The sequence below is a fragment of the Apis florea genome, unplaced genomic scaffold (genome assembly GCF_048593485.1).
Source record: "Apis florea isolate Af1SG1 unplaced genomic scaffold, ASM4859348v1 contig_2350_pilon, whole genome shotgun sequence".
NCBI classification, from domain to species: Eukaryota; Metazoa; Arthropoda; class Insecta; order Hymenoptera; family Apidae; genus Apis; species Apis florea.
In genome coordinates, this window is record NW_028256565.1 from 1,319,144 (window position 1) to 1,337,801 (window position 18,658).

At 35.8% G+C, this 18,658-nt stretch overlaps 2 protein-coding genes and 2 long non-coding RNA genes across 9 annotated transcripts in view; 2 read left to right on the forward strand and 2 right to left on the reverse strand.

Moving 5' to 3' along the window:
- On the forward strand, positions 1 to 989 carry LOC147658091 (uncharacterized). Its single transcript, XR_015291212.1, has 3 exons — positions 1 to 159; positions 254 to 533; positions 616 to 989. It is a non-coding gene; the product is annotated as an uncharacterized LOC147658091 (long non-coding RNA).
- On the reverse strand, positions 440 to 4,406 carry LOC100868816 (WAP four-disulfide core domain protein 2). 6 transcript variants are annotated; one of them, XM_086904997.1, is made up of 5 exons: positions 2,258 to 2,603; positions 1,603 to 1,796; positions 1,244 to 1,336; positions 991 to 1,175; positions 440 to 849 (listed from the first exon to the last, which is right to left on the reverse strand). In XM_086904997.1, exons 3-5 carry the CDS (start codon positions 1,306 to 1,308, stop codon positions 593 to 595), a joined length of 507 nt encoding a protein of 168 aa, XP_086761123.1. In that variant the 5' UTR covers positions 1,309 to 1,336; positions 1,603 to 1,796; positions 2,258 to 2,603; the 3' UTR covers positions 440 to 592. The 6 variants fall into 6 exon arrangements, with proteins under 6 accessions (XP_086761123.1, XP_086761124.1, XP_086761125.1 ...); XM_086904998.1 differs by lacking the exons at positions 1,603 to 1,796; positions 2,258 to 2,603 and adding an exon at positions 4,281 to 4,406; XM_086904999.1 differs by lacking the exons at positions 1,603 to 1,796; positions 2,258 to 2,603 and adding an exon at positions 4,289 to 4,398.
- On the forward strand, positions 997 to 2,018 carry LOC105736331 (uncharacterized). The gene is made up of 2 exons (XR_001112555.3): positions 997 to 1,366; positions 1,564 to 2,018. It is a non-coding gene; the product is annotated as an uncharacterized LOC105736331 (long non-coding RNA).
- Positions 4,289 to 18,658, reverse strand: part of stumps (DBB domain-containing protein stumps) — a 26,704-nt gene continuing 12,334 nt past the window's right edge. The window contains exons 6-18 of the mRNA XM_031918260.2: positions 10,202 to 10,361; positions 9,233 to 9,620; positions 8,801 to 9,097; positions 8,590 to 8,725; positions 8,114 to 8,304; positions 7,466 to 7,538; positions 7,050 to 7,334; positions 6,421 to 6,846; positions 6,206 to 6,325; positions 5,988 to 6,082; positions 5,696 to 5,915; positions 4,845 to 5,441; positions 4,289 to 4,426 (exon numbers count right to left, since the gene is read on the reverse strand). Of these exons, the coding sequence (XP_031774120.2) occupies positions 4,410 to 4,426; positions 4,845 to 5,441; positions 5,696 to 5,915; positions 5,988 to 6,082; positions 6,206 to 6,325; positions 6,421 to 6,846; positions 7,050 to 7,334; positions 7,466 to 7,538; positions 8,114 to 8,304; positions 8,590 to 8,725; positions 8,801 to 9,097; positions 9,233 to 9,620; positions 10,202 to 10,361 (3,005 nt within the window). The 3' untranslated portion in view covers positions 4,289 to 4,409. The remainder of the gene's footprint in view (positions 4,427 to 4,844; positions 5,442 to 5,695; positions 5,916 to 5,987; positions 6,083 to 6,205; positions 6,326 to 6,420; positions 6,847 to 7,049; positions 7,335 to 7,465; positions 7,539 to 8,113; positions 8,305 to 8,589; positions 8,726 to 8,800; positions 9,098 to 9,232; positions 9,621 to 10,201; positions 10,362 to 18,658) is intronic.

An 18,658-nucleotide genomic window follows, 5' to 3' on the forward strand; every position in this document is an offset into this window, starting at 1 on the left:
ATTTGCGACACTCTAAAGATGGAGTTGATATCAATATTTTTATGTTATCTCTGTCCTTCTTCTGCTACTCGATTTCTTTATCTATTGTACTTGTTTTGATGTGTGATCATAAGCAAGTGTACAATGTCAATTGAAAGTATGTTTATTTCTCTTTTAAAGGTATTTTTTTCTTAATTGTTAATGTAAATTAAATAAAAAAAAATATATTATAATATAAAGATATTATATTTTCGATTTTACATTATATTTGTAGGATGACAATTACGCAATATAATATTCTGATATATGATATATTTTCGTGAAATTATTTCAAAAAATAAAAAAATAAATATATAGCGTCTGGATTTTAAACATAAAAATATAATAATATACAAACAAAATAGAATTTGTTTTTAATTAAATATTATTATACAGTTAAATAAATTTAAAATTTTGTTAATTAACATGAAAATGCAAATTTATTATTAAATGATATAAATATTACAATTATTTATTTTTATAAATAGATATGGCACAGAATATTTTATATGATGGTAAACAAATATTATATTTTCATATTAATTTGCTTTAGCATAATTTGCAATTATTTTTACTAATTGTTATAAAAATAATAAGGATAATTATTTGGATTGACTCTGGAATTGACGTATTTGGGAATATCATAAGAATCTTCTGGCAGTGAAACAACTGGGATGTCTATAGATTCTTGGATATCTGGTTTTTGACAAGCCATAGCTCCACAACGATTCTTACAACATTTCATTGTTCCTCTGCAATCACTGTCAACACTGCAAGTTGACGAACATATCCATCTTCCTTTAGGTATTGCTGGGCAGGAACCTGGTTTTTCTAAATATATATATTAAATCAAATTTAAACTAAAGATCATTAATTTTTTAAAATTGTTAAATTATTATTCTAAAAACTGTTATAGTTATATGTATATATTATTATTATTATTGATAGAAAACAAATATTATTTTATTATACCTTTAGAAATTGTCCTCATAGTCACAGGTTTTGTGCAAACAAAGCCTCCGCAATTAGTAGGACAACATTTGCCAATTCCTGAACAATACGAATCAGAGAAACAAGATTGGCTACAAATGTACACTGGTAATGGTGGTGGACAGGAACCTGGTTTCTCAACAAATGGTTCATATCTATGTTCATATCTATGAAAATATATAAATTGTATAGAGAAATCAATTATAATTAATTAATTAACAAAATAGGAACAAACCTGGATTCACCATATGTAATGGTGAAGTATAACACCAGTGTGAAAATGATTAAAAAAAGCTTCATTGTTCAATGTTTTCCTTGCATAAAATTACTAAAAGCAAAATTACAAAAGAATAGCATTGTAAATATTTTAAATTATAATATTTTATTTTCAAAATCTTATTAAATTTTTTTATAAAATTTTCACTATTGACACTATTGACACTATTGATCATGCTTTCAAAAACACATCTATTTTTTATTAATGATAATCATTGTTACAGATTCTCTAATAGCTCACGAAAATTTATAAATTATTCTATATTATTATGTTTTCAGAATTGAAATAAAATTATGAAACTGTTGCTTTATTCTTACTTAAAGAGGCGATCGTGACTTCCGTTTTGTCGGAGGGAGAGCAATTTCTCTACTATATAAGATTGATCATTACACTTGATAATAAATGTGCGGAGCATGTAGCAATTCCGTAAGGGAAATTGAGAATCGTTGTTCCTACTTCGGATGTTGAACCGCAGCGATAATTAACCGGACAAATTCAATTAACAAGAAATCTAAATCGAACGGAAGGAAGATAACGGTTTCTGTAAGCTTTAGGGATAAAGAATGAATGAATGCCTGTAATCTGAACGATTTCCTGATTTCATTGGGAAGAATTTTTTAATATAAATTTATAATCATTACTTTTTGTATTTAATGAAAAATGATTTGCAAATTTTTTAATTTTTCGTGAAATGAATTATGATGAAATATGATAAAATAAATGATTAATTTCATTTTTTAGTAAGTTTACTATTCTGATTTTTCAATCAAATAATAGATATAATGAAAATTCGTAATTGCCAATAAAAGTAATTTAATTTAATAAAAAGAATATTAACATTGCACTTATATACAATTTACCGTTTAAACAAATTTTAAAAAATTTAAGTTTCTATTCATTTTATTCTTTTTAAATTTCAATATATTTATATGTCTATCCAAAAGACTATCTTTTTAAGCGAATAGAAAATACCTTTTTGGTACCAAAGATAATTATATATCGTAAGGGAAGAAACGTGCGTCGTTCGTCACAAATTGAACACTTTTTTTTGAAAATTTGAACACGCTTAGTTATTCCTATGATGTTGATAGTACGACAAGTTATTCGATACTGTCGATGCATACTTTCCATTGCATGTTTTATTCAGAAATACATTTGCCATTATGTACACGAATATGACATCACTTATACTATTCAACGATATGTTATTTGCAAAAAATACACGTATCAATAAGTTGTTAGTTTTACATTTTTGAAAAATAATCTTTGAACATTTATAAATGTTTATTCGTATTTTTAATTTGATTAACGAGTTATTATCCAATTTATTATTATATTATATATTTATATAATCTAAATGTTGCGATTAAAATATTGTAATATTGTCAAAGTTGTATCAAGAATGTATCTACTTTTGTACAATAGATTATCCGAAATATTTACTTTTACGCTTTTTCCATCCTTATTCGTAAAATTTGCATAAACGGATGCGTCGAATTATGTAATCCATTTTAAGCGCGTGATTTTCGAGGATAACCGGTTTTTCTGGAAACAGAAGCAACATTTTTTTTTTCTTTTTCTTATATTGCTCGATAAAAATTACAATTTAATTGATGGTATTTATCATTTTATATTTATATATCATATTATAAAATTCTATTCAATTTATAATAATTGATTAATCATTTCATAGTTATATCATATTATAAAATTCTGTTCAATTCGTGATAATTGAGTATCATCATAGTTCATTGACTATCATTAAATTGATATGAAGAGTCAATTGAAATAATTTGTCACAATTTGTTATTTTCACTTTTATTGACGTACGACATAAATATAAAAAGGACATAACAGATCCAGTAGAAAAAACAAAAATGATTTTGCGAAAAACTATTATAACATAATTGGGACATTACAATTATAAAACGATAAATGCATTCTTGGTACTTGAAACACATTTCATTCGTTGCTCTATATATAAAATTACAGAAAAAAGAATTCAATGCCTGTATATACAGAATATCGTTTGTATTAGAGAATGATTACGATATACAACGTACGAATTGGATGATGATCGATGATAAAATGATTACGCGATGCCATATTTCGATATACAGTCTTTTGGTATCGTTCAAACACTTTTTTTTTTAACAATTATATATATAACGTATAAATTGATCTAACTTAATAATAAAGAGATATATATATATATAACGAATTATAGAAATAATATATCATAAAATAGAAGACAGTATGTACAAATTGTGGTCTTGGCTTCCTGCCAAATGACGAAAATTTGATTTGGCGCTCGCTAGCATTGTATTCCTTTTTGGACCGAGATCCGAGCAATTAATATACAACTTAATGGCATAATTAGAAAGCCTCGAATGCTTAGTTAATTAACTCTTTCTCTAAATGTTCTAAAGATAAATAAAATAATTCTTTGAATATGACTTGATTAAAAGAAATTAAAAATTTTCAAAGATATCAAATTAAACAATCTTAAATTGATTATTTGAGATCTTTAAAAATTTGTATTGACTAATTTTTATTAATAAATTTATTATTATTAATAACAAGTTCAACTTATTTAACGATTAAAATATAATATATAAAATATATAAAATCTCTTGCTTTTAGAGATATCTTTATTATTACGAATAATGATTACTAGATATTAATAACAACAACAAATTAATAACTAATTAATGCATCGATTTTATTCTCGCAATGCATTCGAGGCAGTTTAAAAATAATAACGAATAATAGATGTATGTTAATTGTAACACAATAATACAAAATAATCTACAGATGAAATCATGCTTTACCGAGTATTGAAAAAAAAAGAAAAAAAAAAATATATATATATACGTGCCGCGTTTCGAATATAGATTCAAGACATTTTACAGATTCTTCCCAATACGAATCATCTTGAAACGAACAATTTACATTTAAATACATTACTAATACATAACGATTACGAAGGACACACTTTAGTACTTGAAGTTATGTTCCAATAAAAACAATTGTCGAGAGCACTTCGGTCGATCCATTTGTTAAGATTTTCCGGGAACAAAAGGCAGCACAGCAGTGCTTTCGTTTGTAGTATTCGTTTTTTCTTTTATTTTTTTACGACGACTGTAACAGAAAGATGAAAAAAAAAAAGCGTTACGAATCGATTATAGGAGAAAAATGAATTTTATATATATATATATAGTGTTCGAAGTAACCAACGATGATGAAAGTTCGTTCAAGCAATCAACCTTCGTAATTCCCCAAATGAAAAGGGGAACAAGAAACAATGATTAAGATATTCGTGGAATAGATTTCAACTTTTCGCTCGTTGAATATAATTTTCCTTAAAGAATAATTCGTAATTTTTTTCCCCGATATACGATGAATAAAAGTCATATTGAATTTTTATAATTTAGTTTCTCATACTTCGAACAAATTCCACTATTCAACGCGATACTTTCTCCTAATTTTTTCCAATACGATAACATGATAAAATATTCATATGGACGAAAAAAGGAAAAAAAAAAAAAAATTTTTTTACCTCTTGGTGGAACGGGAGGTGCAGGCATGTTCGCTATATCGGCTTTTTGATCCTGAGGAACATCGACATTCATATATTCCGGTAGTTTACCGATATCCGGCGGCACATCCACGTCCTCCGAACTATTCATCAAATTTGTTTCCACGTATTCCTCGTTGCTTTTACTTTCGATTTCATTCGCAACATGACCTTGATTATTTTTACTTTGGATTTCATTCGTGATACGATCTTGATCTTGCCCATTATTGGATGTCACGATCTTGGATGAGTTTTTTGAAGTTTCGCACGCGTGACTTGATTCAAGCGAATGTCTCTGCTCGGTCTGGTGACCTTGGACAGTTTCTTGAAACGAAGTGACGCAAGCGGGTGTCACGTTCACGTAATTTGTAGGAATGCCAGCTGGCGGCACTGGCGCAGAGTTCAACGTAGACGGGTCTATGTTTGCATAATTGTTGCCAAGATGTCTAGAAGATGCGTCTGATTCTAAGATATCAGTTGTTGCTGGAGACGAATTTTGTATCATATCCAGGTACTTGGGATGATCACAGGGGGAATTTGGTGTTTTTGGTTCCTTCAGAGAAGTCTCTGTCTTGAAAGCTATTTGTAATTATTGAAAATAATTAGAATTTTTACTCGGATATTAGTTTCAGATCAAAATTAAAATATCTTTGACTTAATTTTATATCATATGGCCCTTTATATATATATCATTGTATTTAAATTATTTATTTATGATAATTATTATTTCCTAGATTTTAGGTTAAAAATAAAATTATAATAAATTTTATTAAAGATTGTATAGCGATAAATGTCGCTATTCGATTTAAGTAAATTTAGTTTTAATAGCTTACAATGGATAGGTAATCCCGAAGGTGGAAAGGCGATGTAATATTCAGTATCCTCAGTCCTTGATGGTGTCTGTGACGGTCTCAGATCAAGATCGTTTCCAGTCGAGGAACGAGGAGAGGGAGAATATCTAAGCGCCGGTGAGTATCTTCCAGTGAACGGTTTTGGAGTTGGTGGTATCTCATACGACATCACACTCGGTTTGTCCTCTCTAACATTTTGTAACTGAAATAATTTTTCGATTATAGAAAAATTTCATTTTTATTTTCTAATTACAATTGTTTTAAAAATACCAACCCGACGATCCTCGGTATCAGAATGAGTTCCACTGTCGCCTAAACTAGTTCCACTACATCCGCTAGCAGTACTCATTCTACCAGACGAAGAGGAGCCTAAGAAAACGGAAATTAAATATAATTCTTTTCAAGAAAAATAGTAATGCTATAATCATGAAATTTCTTTCTAACGTTTTATCCTTTAACAACATAAATGATTACCGTTATCAAAATACATACTTGAAACGCTACGCAGACTCAAACTACTAACTGGTCTGCGATCGGCCAGTGCGCCATTAACATTCTCCGTTTTGCTGGTCGAAGAAGAATCGTCACTTCCATTCGAAGAGTCTTTTGAATCTAGAAAGTAAAAATAAAGCGTTTGCACCAATATTAACGAAGTTACGAATAATAATATCAATTATTCGTAATAACGTTATACGCTTCGAACGAACCTTTCTTTCCCTTAGAAAAGAATTTCTTAATTCTATCAAAAGGCGTTGGAGCCTTCATCTCTTCTTTCATTCTTTTCTGTATCCTTTCATACTCTTCTCTCATTGCGGTCAACTGCCTCTGTTTATCTTTGAAGCTTTGTTGAACGTCGTTACGATTCCTCCAATTCTCGACCAGTCTCTCCACTTCTGTTATCGTGAACACGTTATTCTTGAAGTCGTTTATTATCTCTAATAACTCGTCCTGGGGTCCGGACGGCTCCCTCGATTTCACACTGCTGCAATTGGAAGTCGTTCTTCCATAAGAGCAAGAAGATTGACCGTTTTCCTCTCGAGCAGCCATGGGATGGGAATCTGGACGATTCTGCGTAGGCGTCCCTGTTCGGGACGGTTGCTGGTTTGGTATATTCGACGTTGGTGTTTTGGGACCTTGAACGATCACATTTGAACATTTATCTTTTGAACGTATTTGAAAATTGAAAAGTTATGAAATTTAATAAAATTGTTTTATTAAAAATTTAAATATTCAAATATATTGAGAATATTTGAAGATTAGAAGAAAATTCCAAGAGTTTTCTTATTTTCCAAGTTTTTACGTGTATCTCTCTATATAAGAGCGATTAATTTTGTACCAGCTGGATGCATTTTCATGTAACCTTGAAGAGAAAGTTCAAGGCCATTCGTGATGGTTGGTGTTGATGGGTTGACGATGACTGGAGTTGGTGCTGGTACGATCGAGTAATTCGCCTCAATGGGGTTACTAGTGGTTACTGGTAATTGACCTGGCAAGATTATGGACGTTATTGGTCTTGCGGCCGGTGGTACCGAATAAGCTTCGCTCAAAGGTCGTGGACGACAATAATCTTCCTTGTCGTTATTGGTTTCGTTTGTTGTGTTAGTCGTTGATGGTTCCGTACCTGGAAAATATTCCGAGTTTTATCATCGAGATTAATGATTTAAATCCTTTCTCATATTTTCCAATTTTCATTTAAAAAATATATATATAGAGATAAAATAAATCTTTTAGCAAAGAAGGGGCAACACTCACTTGCCGCTTGATCCGTCGTCGTCTCGCTGATCACTTTCAAGTAGCTGTACATGTTAGTGAACTCGTTCATTTGCTGCGGCACCGCGCACGAGGATTCAAGGGGAAGCCCGAAACATGCAATTCAAAGACAAAATACCAGTTAATTCATCGAAATGATAAATGAACAAAAGTATCGAAAACAAAAAAAAAAAAAAAGAAAAAAATTTATTAAATCAAATCGATTGGAATGCTCATTAATTAGTATTATACCGCGGATTTTTGACAAGTTTTTGCATATTTTATACAACATGACACGAGAGTCCTTTAAAGGAATGTTTTAATCGCATGCATTGTGTATCTTTCATCCTGTATTAAAATTTTTTAATTGTTTCATCACGGAAATTGAATCTTGAAATCTTTAGAGAAATTTAAAGAAATCAAGAACTGATCTTAAGCGAGTATCATCATTACATTACATTAATCGATGAAACGAATTTTTTCACCGATTCTAATTGAAGATCTGATTGAAGGTAGACGAGTGATTAAAGAAAAAGAGAGGCTAGATATTGATATCCAAGCGACAGTTGCAATTAGGAATAGAGAAATATCGCGGAAGTACCGGTTTCATTGGACTAACTGTGACGTCGTTTAAAGGCGATGTTTTTGTACCATGTAGCCACGTAGCTGATGCGCAAGTCTCGCGTGTCCCGCCTGCTCCGCAAGATCCGCAGGAGTGAGTTCCGACACGTTCCTCAGATCGCATGCTATATCACCGCCTGGGCATTCCAACAGTTGCCAAGCTAATCGTTCCAGACCGAAACGGGCGGCAAAGTGTAGCAACGTCGGATTTTCTTCGGGACCTGGATTGATCAAGGATCATTAAATCTTAACGAAATTTGAAAACAACCCAAGAGACGTTTTTCTTTTCAAAATCTTTAGAGTCTCGAAACGAAATATCATGATTTGAATATAGTTTTAAACAATTTGAGATACGGGATAGAGCTTATTTATATAACATTCTTACCAACCAGTCTTTCTATTTCATATTCCAGAAAGCGTGAATAAGTAATTTGAATAGATAAATTCGAATCCACAATATACAATACATTTCTCCCAGTTGGGAGGAACAATTCAAACGAACTTACTCGAGTGGACTTTCTGAGCAGAGACCACTCCACTGGGCGTGGATAGGAGGTTGAAATGCGGTGGAACGTTTCGTTGAAACGCGTGGACCATCCAATTATCCAATTGTTCCCTGTCGCCAGGATTGAAGCCGAACGTCTGCGAATAAAGTCGCGGAATTAAGAAGAATTCGCAATAAAATCCGAATTACCCGATTTATCCGAATCATTGTACCTGGCACATGAATTCTAAGGGGTTATCGTGAGCCCTGAGGATCTGATCGAGTTCCCTTAGCCTGCTCTCGCACTTCACCTGCCTCACGCCCAACGGACAACCGTTCTTCGATATACGAACACCGACCAGCATCGACACCTCCAAACATCTGTCAGGAATCGAGAATTGCAAGGCGTAGGGATTCCTTCGTTTCACGTGGGCGATGTCGATCGCTTCGCCGCAACGATCCACGATCACCGACACGTTGTCCTCGGGTCGCAAGGGGTCATTCAGCAACGCTATTATCCGATTGTGGCCCTGAAACGATTTTGCTTTCAATTTTTGGAAACCTTAATTAATAATATAATTTCTTCAAAAATTCTCGAATGCGTGAGAGCAGCAGTGAGTAATGGAAGAAAAAAAATAAATAAATAAAACGCTGATTCAACCCACCAACTTCACTTTCTTCGGATGAACCGAAAACGCTGTTTTGTCGCTCCTCAATGCGGGAGGTGGCGTGGCACCAAGAATTCCGATCGCTGCACCCAATAATTCACCAACAAACGTCTCGTCCTGGTCTTTCACGAAGAATTTCCTCCACTGATTGTACGAGACCAGAATCGATTTGTGAAGCTCGCTTATGTGGTTATCGTGAACGCCCAACATCATCGCGAGCACTTTGTCGGTGATCAATTGTCTCGAGAGGTTCGTCGCGTGTTCCGGACGATTTTGAACCCGTTCCAACAATATTGGACACACGACGACGATCTGCAAACGCGCCGATCGAATCCTCTCCTCGGTGCCGGGTTGTATCGATTCTTCCACTGTCACGTGACGAACTCTACAATTGAAATAAGAAGAAGAAGAAAAGAATGAAAGTAAAAATTATAGATATTACAGTCAAATCTATGTGTTTCATGATGAAAGTACGATTCAAATGAACCTAATGCAACTTCGATTTTTGCAACGCCCAAAATGTCTGAAAACTGTCATTGGAGATAATTGTCCAACTCTGCTGATATTTGTTCGTTGATTAGCTTTCTCTTTGGCTTTCAATTTATCTTTGTTTAATATGGATTTTGATTTATCTCAATTTCAGATCTGAATTTTTGAAACCATCATCGAACGGTTCTCCCAATAATAGAATCTTCTTTGAAAGTTAACCTAATATTTCGATATGTTTCAGCCGCATTGTGGCGGCCAAGCTTGTACAAGAATAATATTCTAAATCCGTTCATTTCTCAAAAAATAGTTAGACTAATACGAAAAAAAGAGGTTATTGCACAAAGGAAATATAAAAGGACAATGTCAAAATATTGTAAGCAAAATATAGGTTAAGTAGAGTTTACAAGTAGCGGTTGATCGTCGTTTATTTTAAAAATTGGCAACTTCATGCGGTACAATCTGATAATCGTAACTTACTTGAAAGGCGGCCGGCCCTGTTGCCTACTGATCTGCTCGAAACAGGCGGTGAGATAATTGACCCACAGGCTTGAAATCTCGCTGTCTTTGCTCGACACAAAAAGCACGTCATCTTCGGGATGCGAATCGATCTTCGATAGCCCGGTTGCTGAACGAGAACCTGTAATAATTCGTGTTTCAATTCGTATTAAATTTTTACCGATAATCGGTAATAAAATTGGAAAGAAATAACATTATAATAACAATTAGCTCAATATCATATTATATAATGATATACTTTTTACCGATTCAATTATTATATACGTAGGTATAAATCGATGGCCGTTTCGTGGTATTAATTAACGAGGTGGATTAATTTCTACGAGCCATTAACGCGAGGAGGCGCGCCTTGCTTTAATTTTCTTCCTCCTCGCGTTCAATTTCGCTTAACGCAACCCGAGACACGCGAGCCTAATGAAATAATGCTCTAATGCGTTTGTTCCGCGTTATTCGAGAAAAACAGACATCACGAAGATGCCTGATTAACGAGTTGTGAAACAACTGTGTCGCAAAACGCGCAAAAATTCTGAAAAATATTATCGCGATGGAATAATAGTACGAATATAATATATACGCTTGTTCAATAATATACAGGGATAAAAATAATTTCAACATATACGAGTTAAATAATCATCGAATATAACATGGAATGAATATCGAGCGTAATAATTTTGCAATTTGGTAAACCTTGTAGGTGGTGGAACGACGTTGAACGCCGAGGCCACAAAAGTCTTATCTGGGCGTCTGAATGCGGCAAAAGTAGCTCGTGAGTTTATCGAGCGTACAATGGTATAAATAATGGGGTCGTTCGTTTTCCATAACCGCGATCGTTTCTCGTACAACGGGGCTTTTGTGCCGGCCGATATCGATATCTGGCAGAAACCGAGCGGCTGGAAGCAAACCGAGAAGGATCCGTGATTTCCTTAAGTATTCAAAAAATAACCGGAAACGCCCACATTTTTCTCCTCTTCGTCTACTTCTTTTTAGAGTCCCTTCGTTAGTTAGATCGTAACATTCTATCCGTTATCGGTTGTCGTTCAACTGGGAAAGTTTGGAGGACGAGTTTGAACATAGATACTACTATCCCGACTTTCGTTTCTTTTTTATTTCTCGTCGTGGAAACGATTTATTTTCTTGTTTCTTTTAACTATTCTTCGTATACGAATTACGTTACATCTACACGGTCAATGTGGATTCGTGTATGGTAAACGTGGAGAGTTGAAACGATGGTGGAGAGTTTACGGTGGAGAATGGAAAGGTGGGGTGGAAAAGATCTGAAAATAACCGGGCACGGGGTAAACTTTCGTTTCGTCCCCTCGCGCGCGCGCGCGTACAGTTTCCCCGTGAAAACCGCGGACAAATAAACGCGTTGTTAAGAATAGAAGAACACCATAGTCGCGTGGGCAAAGGGGGTTCGTTTCCGCGTTCGTAACACGTGGTTTCCATCCTAACGAACGTCGACTAAGATCGTCGAATATTTGAATATTAAAAATTATTCGAATAAACGTTTCTCATTTTCGTTCTGAAAAAGGATTAAATGAACGAACGAGTGAAAATGAGGCGTGGGTGGGCGAAGTAATTCAAAGAGATCTCGCGTGGAAGAAGAATAGCTCGGGCAAAGAGATTTGTATTAAGAGATACGTTTAAGATTGATATTATTTCTTTATTTATTTTTTCTTCCTTTTATTACAAAATAAATCGAATCATAACGAGCGATACATTTATATTCGTTATATTTCCCGAAATATATCCGTTATATACGCTTCCTGTTCGTGAGAAGAGTGGCTGCTTCTTGCGCACGAATAACGGCCCACGATTTTAATCGTTCGCGACTATTAATTCGGTGGAAGGCCGGATATGCCGAAAACGGAAGCCACGCGCGTCACGTAGCGAACGCAAGTGCCACTAATATGGCCGCCTTGGAGAGCTAAGTATGGGGAGCAAGATTTTTTTTTTTTCTTCGATTGCTGCTCGATTCACAGCTCCTTTCCAACGAGAAGAATAAGAATCTTTCAAAATTCTAATCGAATTAATATCGATAATAAGAAAGATTGAAATATTTTCCCAGCCTCCTTTAAATTCATGAGGAGCGTATACATATCTAATCTCGATCAGCCACGGCTATAAAACATTATTCAAAATACTTGCAAGAGAAAGAGAGAGAGAAAAAACCGTGCAACTTCTTATTTCTCTCTCTCTCTCTCTCTAGTAAAAAAAGAATGGAAAAACTGGAAAGCAAGATTAAGAGCAAAATGAAGAGACTCACGGGTGACGTTGGACAAATCCAAGAAGGTAGGCCGATTTCGTCGCCGTGACCGAGGCGTTTCGCACGTGTTCGCCATATTTTTCTGCGGGGCAAACTTTTCACTCTTCTTCGCGCCCTACCAACCAATCAACCACCACCACCACCACCACCACTATCACCTTTCGTTCCCAAAATCGTCTCCTCGAGTTATTCGCCACCGTATTTACCACCCATCCTCTCCTTTCATTTCTTGCTCTCGACGACGAATGAAAACAAATGAAAAGAGGAAGGGGAGGGTGAGGACGAGAGTGAAAGAAACGAAAAGAGCAGACGAGAGAATCGTGAATCCGAGCAAGGTTGGACGAGGAGAAATACGAAGTGTCGAACGATCACCTTCGATTTATCGTCGACGACTGACCGTCGGTTCGGATTCGACACCGTGGAATGACCATCGTCGAATTCGAACCGTTCCCCTCTCCCTTTCCTCCCTACTTTCGTTCGCGTCATTGTTTTCACGTACGGACTCAGAAATTAGACGATGCCCATATAATTATGACGGACGATGGGAGCGGAATATGAAATCGCGCATCTTCGTTTGTTTTGTTGCCAAGGGATGAAAAATACGAAGATATTTTTGCGATTATTTATTTTTTTTTTTTTTAGAAGCGTGAGATCTTTCGCTTTTCAGTTATTTAGCTTGATAGAAATAATATGGAATACACATACTGGTGAAAAGTCGTGTGTGTGTGTTATATATATATATGTATCTCTCTCTTATTAACGATATATATATATATATATATATATATACACATATACATATATTCGGGAATGGGGATATAATAATAAAGTGTCCTTTTACGCTCCAACGGTGGCTCGGTTAGATGCGATAACTCCAGAGGTGACTTTCAGGCACCACTCGGATCGAACGGCGACGAAGTTTGTTTACGTTTGGTTTTTTTTAAAATATCGCTTCACGAATAGACTTTTAAGCCCTTTTACGCTTTTAAGCATAATCTTATGAAGCGTGGAATAATGTACCGTCGAAAGGTTAGATTTTTTTTATTATATATATATATATCCCAAATTAGATCACGGATCGAAGTTTGATCCACTCGTCGCGATAGAAATATTATTTTCAATGTTCTCGAGTATTGCAAGCATGGAATGAAATTAGTTCGAAGATGATTTTTGATTTTTCGTTGTTGAATAACGAAATTACTTTTATTCGTTAAGAAATTGATGACAGAGAGAAGGAGAATAAAGGCAATAAAAATAAAGATGTAATATTCATAACGACATTTTATCGTGATACTTGCCCTGACCCCGAGGATGCATCTTGGTAATTACTTTATTAAAATATCGCACGAAACACAACAACGATATAGACTTTAATATTCGACATAAATTTCTTTACACGCAACGATACGTAAGATATTAAAATATAAAAGTTTTAATTTGCGCGTGAAATCATATTGAGTTAAGCTAAGGAATTCAGCTGGAACGAAAAGGATTAATATTCAAATTTTTCCGATCAAATGATATCCAGCAGATAGTACGGTGTCTACCGTTGGAGAGAAGTTCCGTTCAAACGTGTCAAGTTGGTGGCAGGACGGTTGGCGAGGGGAGGGAAAGAAGGCTAGGACGGTTGGCTCCAAGATGGTGGCAGATGGTTGACCATTTGTATTCGGCGCGGCGCGCGAGGCCCCGCATACGATTAGCATATACTGCATATCCTGCGCATCGGGGCGCAACAGGACGACAACAGGCGCTTTCGAATGCACGAAATTGTCCCCCTCCTCCCTCGCCGCAGGGGAATTCTCGAAGGACGCTTTATAAATAATTTTCATCGATTCGATTCCTCGGATTTCACCACCCCTTGTCGCCTTCGTGTCCTTGTTGTGTCACGAGTTGCTTGCACTTTTCGTCGTGAAAAACGAAACGTACGAAAATACAGCGAGTCGATACAAAATTTCCAAATTTTGTTGAAATTGATTGAAAAATTCATGGTTAATGGTGTTCGAAAGTGATGGATATAGATATTGTTCGACGTATCGGATATACCAACGTCATAGGGGGTTCATTAAAATTTTTAATCGGACTATTGTCGCGCACGATGTCGGCTCTTCGCATTTTTAAACCTTAAAACGATATATGGAACACTGGAACACATTTGTAAACAATACTGTGTTGGGCTCGTTTATGGGCCCAAAGAATTTTTTCTTCGATCGAAATATGCGATTATTAATTTCTGTTAACAGTCATTCATGACCCAGAACCAACAATATATATTAATTTGGGATAAATTTGATTGTATATATTTTTAATTATCTAATTGCTGAATAAGAGCATCTTAAATTTTCTAAATAATTCGTTAATTAAATAATAACATATAAAATCAACGTTACCGAAATATTCGATGCTTCGTTTCGCATAATGATTTTCCTCCTTGATCTTCATCTTCTCGATATATATGTATCTCTCTCTCTTATTAACGATCAACGAGTTGAAATTTTTTACCACGAACACGTCGTATCGATCATTTTTCACCTTGATATAAACGCGTCGATTTTGCACGAATTTCGTATGTCACACCATCAGAAGTTTCCTCGACACGTTCTATCCGATGCAGAATACCAATGATTTTCGATTACGGGGAAAAGTAATATATCGAAGAAGAAAGAGGGAGAGAAAGAGAGAGGGGAAGAAGTCCGAGAAACGGATGAAAAATAGTAATAGAAGAAAAAACAACGTCCGGCTGGAGCGCGGCGCGCCTCGTCACTGATCATCTCGAGGGTTGATTCAGGAGATGCATTCGGAGAACTCCGTGGGTCGCGCGCATGCGTACTTGATTGCGCACGGATCTGCGCAGACGCCGTGTTCAAATATTTTGGGAATCCACGTGGTTGCTCGCGTGAGAATCGCGGCACGCGATGCGATCCATTTCGCCAATTTCACGAGACAGAAGTATCTTTACACTCGTGATATAATTTATCGTTCCCTGTAAAGATAAAAGAATTATCCCATAATGTGGAATTAAACGAGCACGATACGCGGCCTGATAACAAAGAAAATAACGTTCAATTTCCTAACCTCTTTTTTTTTTTTTTTTTTTTTTTTTTACGACTCTCTGTTGCGAAACTATGTTGCGTTAAAGTATTCTTGCTCGTTCTCCGTGATCCTAAAGACGATCATTATTGTCGAATTAGTTAAAATTACGAGGAAAGGAGTCGTGATTAAACGAAAAAGATTAGTGTCGAAAATGGAAATCGACAACGATCGCGTTTTTATCGACTCGATTTAATTAAACATTAATTGTCTTAATTAAGAACCGCGGTTGAGCGTACATGGTATACACGTATCGCTTTATAAGGCGACTGTTCCTTTCGCGAATAAGACGCGTGTACTATTTAGTCTGCAATTGTTGCACACTGATGCGTTTGGACGTGCCTCGTTATCGTGCCTCGAGATAAGAAAAACGCGAAAACTTGTATCTTAGATAAACAGATACGTAACAATTTCAGATAGAATAAACGCGATAAATCGCGTGGCAAACATCCTTTCCATTTTATTTCGCTATTTCGGTTTTTTCCTTGCGATTATTATTGGATGATTATTCATCTTCGCTTGTACTTCGAGAGTACAAGATGGAATCGCCTAATTAGTATCAACTAACGATACGTTCGTTAATATGTATAGATCGTAGTACTTGTAGTATATAAAAAAAAAAGAGAGAGAGAGAGAGAGAAACTCTTATCTCTAAAAAAAAAAAAAAAAAAAAAATCGGTTCTGAATGGATTAACATCAATAAATTAATTAAGGATCGAGTTAACTACAAGCGTAATAGGGATCGTGAATATTATTCAATAGAAAAATTGATTCTTTGTCCTCGTTTTCCGAGGAGGAGCACAATTCACACAAAATTCTTCCATTCTTTCATCTTCGATAATAATGCAGCAGTCCCCTTAAACTTTTTCTCTTCTCTTTTTCCCTTTCTTCCCTTTTTTTCTTCCCCCAAATTAAGTTCTCTTCTAGCCACTTGACACCGAGCCTCAACAAAGAGTCCTCACAGTGTAGGGAGTTGACGTGAGGAGGGGGGAAGGGGAGGAGCCACGATAACCGGCGATTTTCTCGACGAAAAACCTTGAACAGGGCGCCCATTCACGAAGAAATCGAAATTCCTCTCGCTGTTTAGGCGGCACCCTTTTACGCGTTCCTCCATATTCTCTCTATTTCCGTCCCCCTAAATCGCAAAAATCGTCTGGCCTGGACCCTTTCACGACGCCTATTTCTTCCTTTTTCTCCATCCTCGCGCGACCGAATTTTACAATTTCACAACTTCGTCCAAGATTTGAATATAATTTTTTTTTTTTTTTCAACCGAGAGAGAATCGAAGTGGGCGAGGTCTTGTTCGGAACGAAACGAATTCTCGTTGAAAGAAAACGAGAAACGTTTCAGAAAGCCATCCCGGCAAGTTTTTAAAGGACACCAATTACATTTTATTATATCGCTTCCGTTCGAAAGCGTTTCCTCCCATAGAAAACGAGGAGGGAGGAGGAGTCGCTCGAGGAATAACAAGGAACGGGAAAATAATTGCTTCCAGGTATTATTACTCGCGGCGGAACTCGGCGACAACGACGGGTTATCCGTTTAAAAAGTTTCGTCCACGTCCACGGATTTATAAATATCGCGAGATGGAAAAATTAGGCAAATTATTTTTGATCCGTTTCGCCTCCCTTTTTCCTCTTTCCGTTCGAGGAGAGACACACGCCCCTCCTCCAGATACAAGCGCCTCTCGGCCCTTGATTATAATAATTCGACCGGAGCAGGGCGGCCGACAAATACTTTTATTCGACTAGTCTAAATAGGCCCGAATAATAGTAATCCGTTTTACTCGGCCGTTGTGCTCGACCCTCGCGACCCTCCTCCCCCTCCCCCTCCTAACAGAGAGAAATTGGGCCTCTCCAATTAAGGGAACGGAGGGGAGGAGGAGAGGAGAGGAGAGTTGTTGGCGCGGCCCAGCCGAGTGACCGAGCTGAGAATAATCGTCTTAAGGTCTGTTGAGCGCGCGGCTCCACGGCGTCTTGTTGCACACGTGTCCCGCATAACAAGTTGCCAACACGTTGCCAACACAGTACAATACATACAACTTCACGAAGGAACGAAGGAGAGTTAATAATGCTTCAGGTACCTCGGATCGATAATGGAGTCGATAAAAAACGGCGTTGGACGCTCGAGGCGGCGATAATTTTTTTGCTGCGCCGTCGACGAAACGAGCGGCCGAGAGAAATTGGTGTTTAGCTCGAGAACGGGCAACGTTGCAACTCGAGGAATACGTTAATAATAAGATATATATATATATATATATATATATATATATATATATATTAATTCGTTGAAATCGGTTCGGATATCTCGTCGATTCGGATATCTCGAACAAAATGGTAAATGTGATCGGTTGACTTGGTTGGTTGGTTGGTTCGAAAAGGAGACACGTTCGAGGGTCGATCGATAATACAGTTTTTCGTCGCGGTTCTACATTACACTCGCATCGCGAGAATTCTATTTTAGAATAATCGAGCTTCCCGTATCTCAAACTTTGTCAAAGTTCAACGAGCGGTTTGTTAGCCGCGCGTCCATTATACGTTATTCCACGAAAATGTTTAATATCGACGCGAATTTAAATGTTAAAATTAATCAACTTTGTTTTTATAACATTTTACATATATTATAATATTTATATATTCGATAAAAATTTATTCAATTTCTCGCCTTTTATATCTTGGAACAAATCAAATGATTAATCATAAGTACAACAAAATTTTATATAATATTTAAAAATATATATTTTTAAAAATTTAAATATTAAAATTAATCAACATTTATATATATATATATCCTATATATTTTTATATAGAAAAAGTGAGTTCCTCGATAATCGCTTTTGCCAACAAACGCTTCACCAATCCGAGAACGAGAAAATTTATCTATCTATTATTACTTCTGCTCTCGTTGAGAAATTATTTCGAGAAATAAAAAATTCGTCGTTGGTTTCAAGTCGAGAGAGATCTTGGACTCGATCTCGATCGAAACACGGACGAGAAGTGATTTTTCGAGAAGAAGCGCGACAAAGTATATAATGTCAAATCTGGGGATTATCTGGATTATCTGGT

Excerpts from the sequence above, each read along its gene's own strand:
- LOC100868816 (XM_086904998.1), bottom strand. The coding sequence starts at position 1,308 with ATGAAGCTTTTTTTAATCATTTTCACACTGGTGTTATACTTCACCATT. Across the intron at positions 1,176-1,243 it reads ATTACATATGGTGAATCCAG|ATATGAACATAGATATGAAC; the intron begins GTTTGTTCCTAT and ends ATATTTTCATAG. Across the intron at positions 850-990 it reads TATGAGGACAATTTCTAAAG|AAAAACCAGGTTCCTGCCCA; the intron begins GTATAATAAAAT and ends ATATATATTTAG.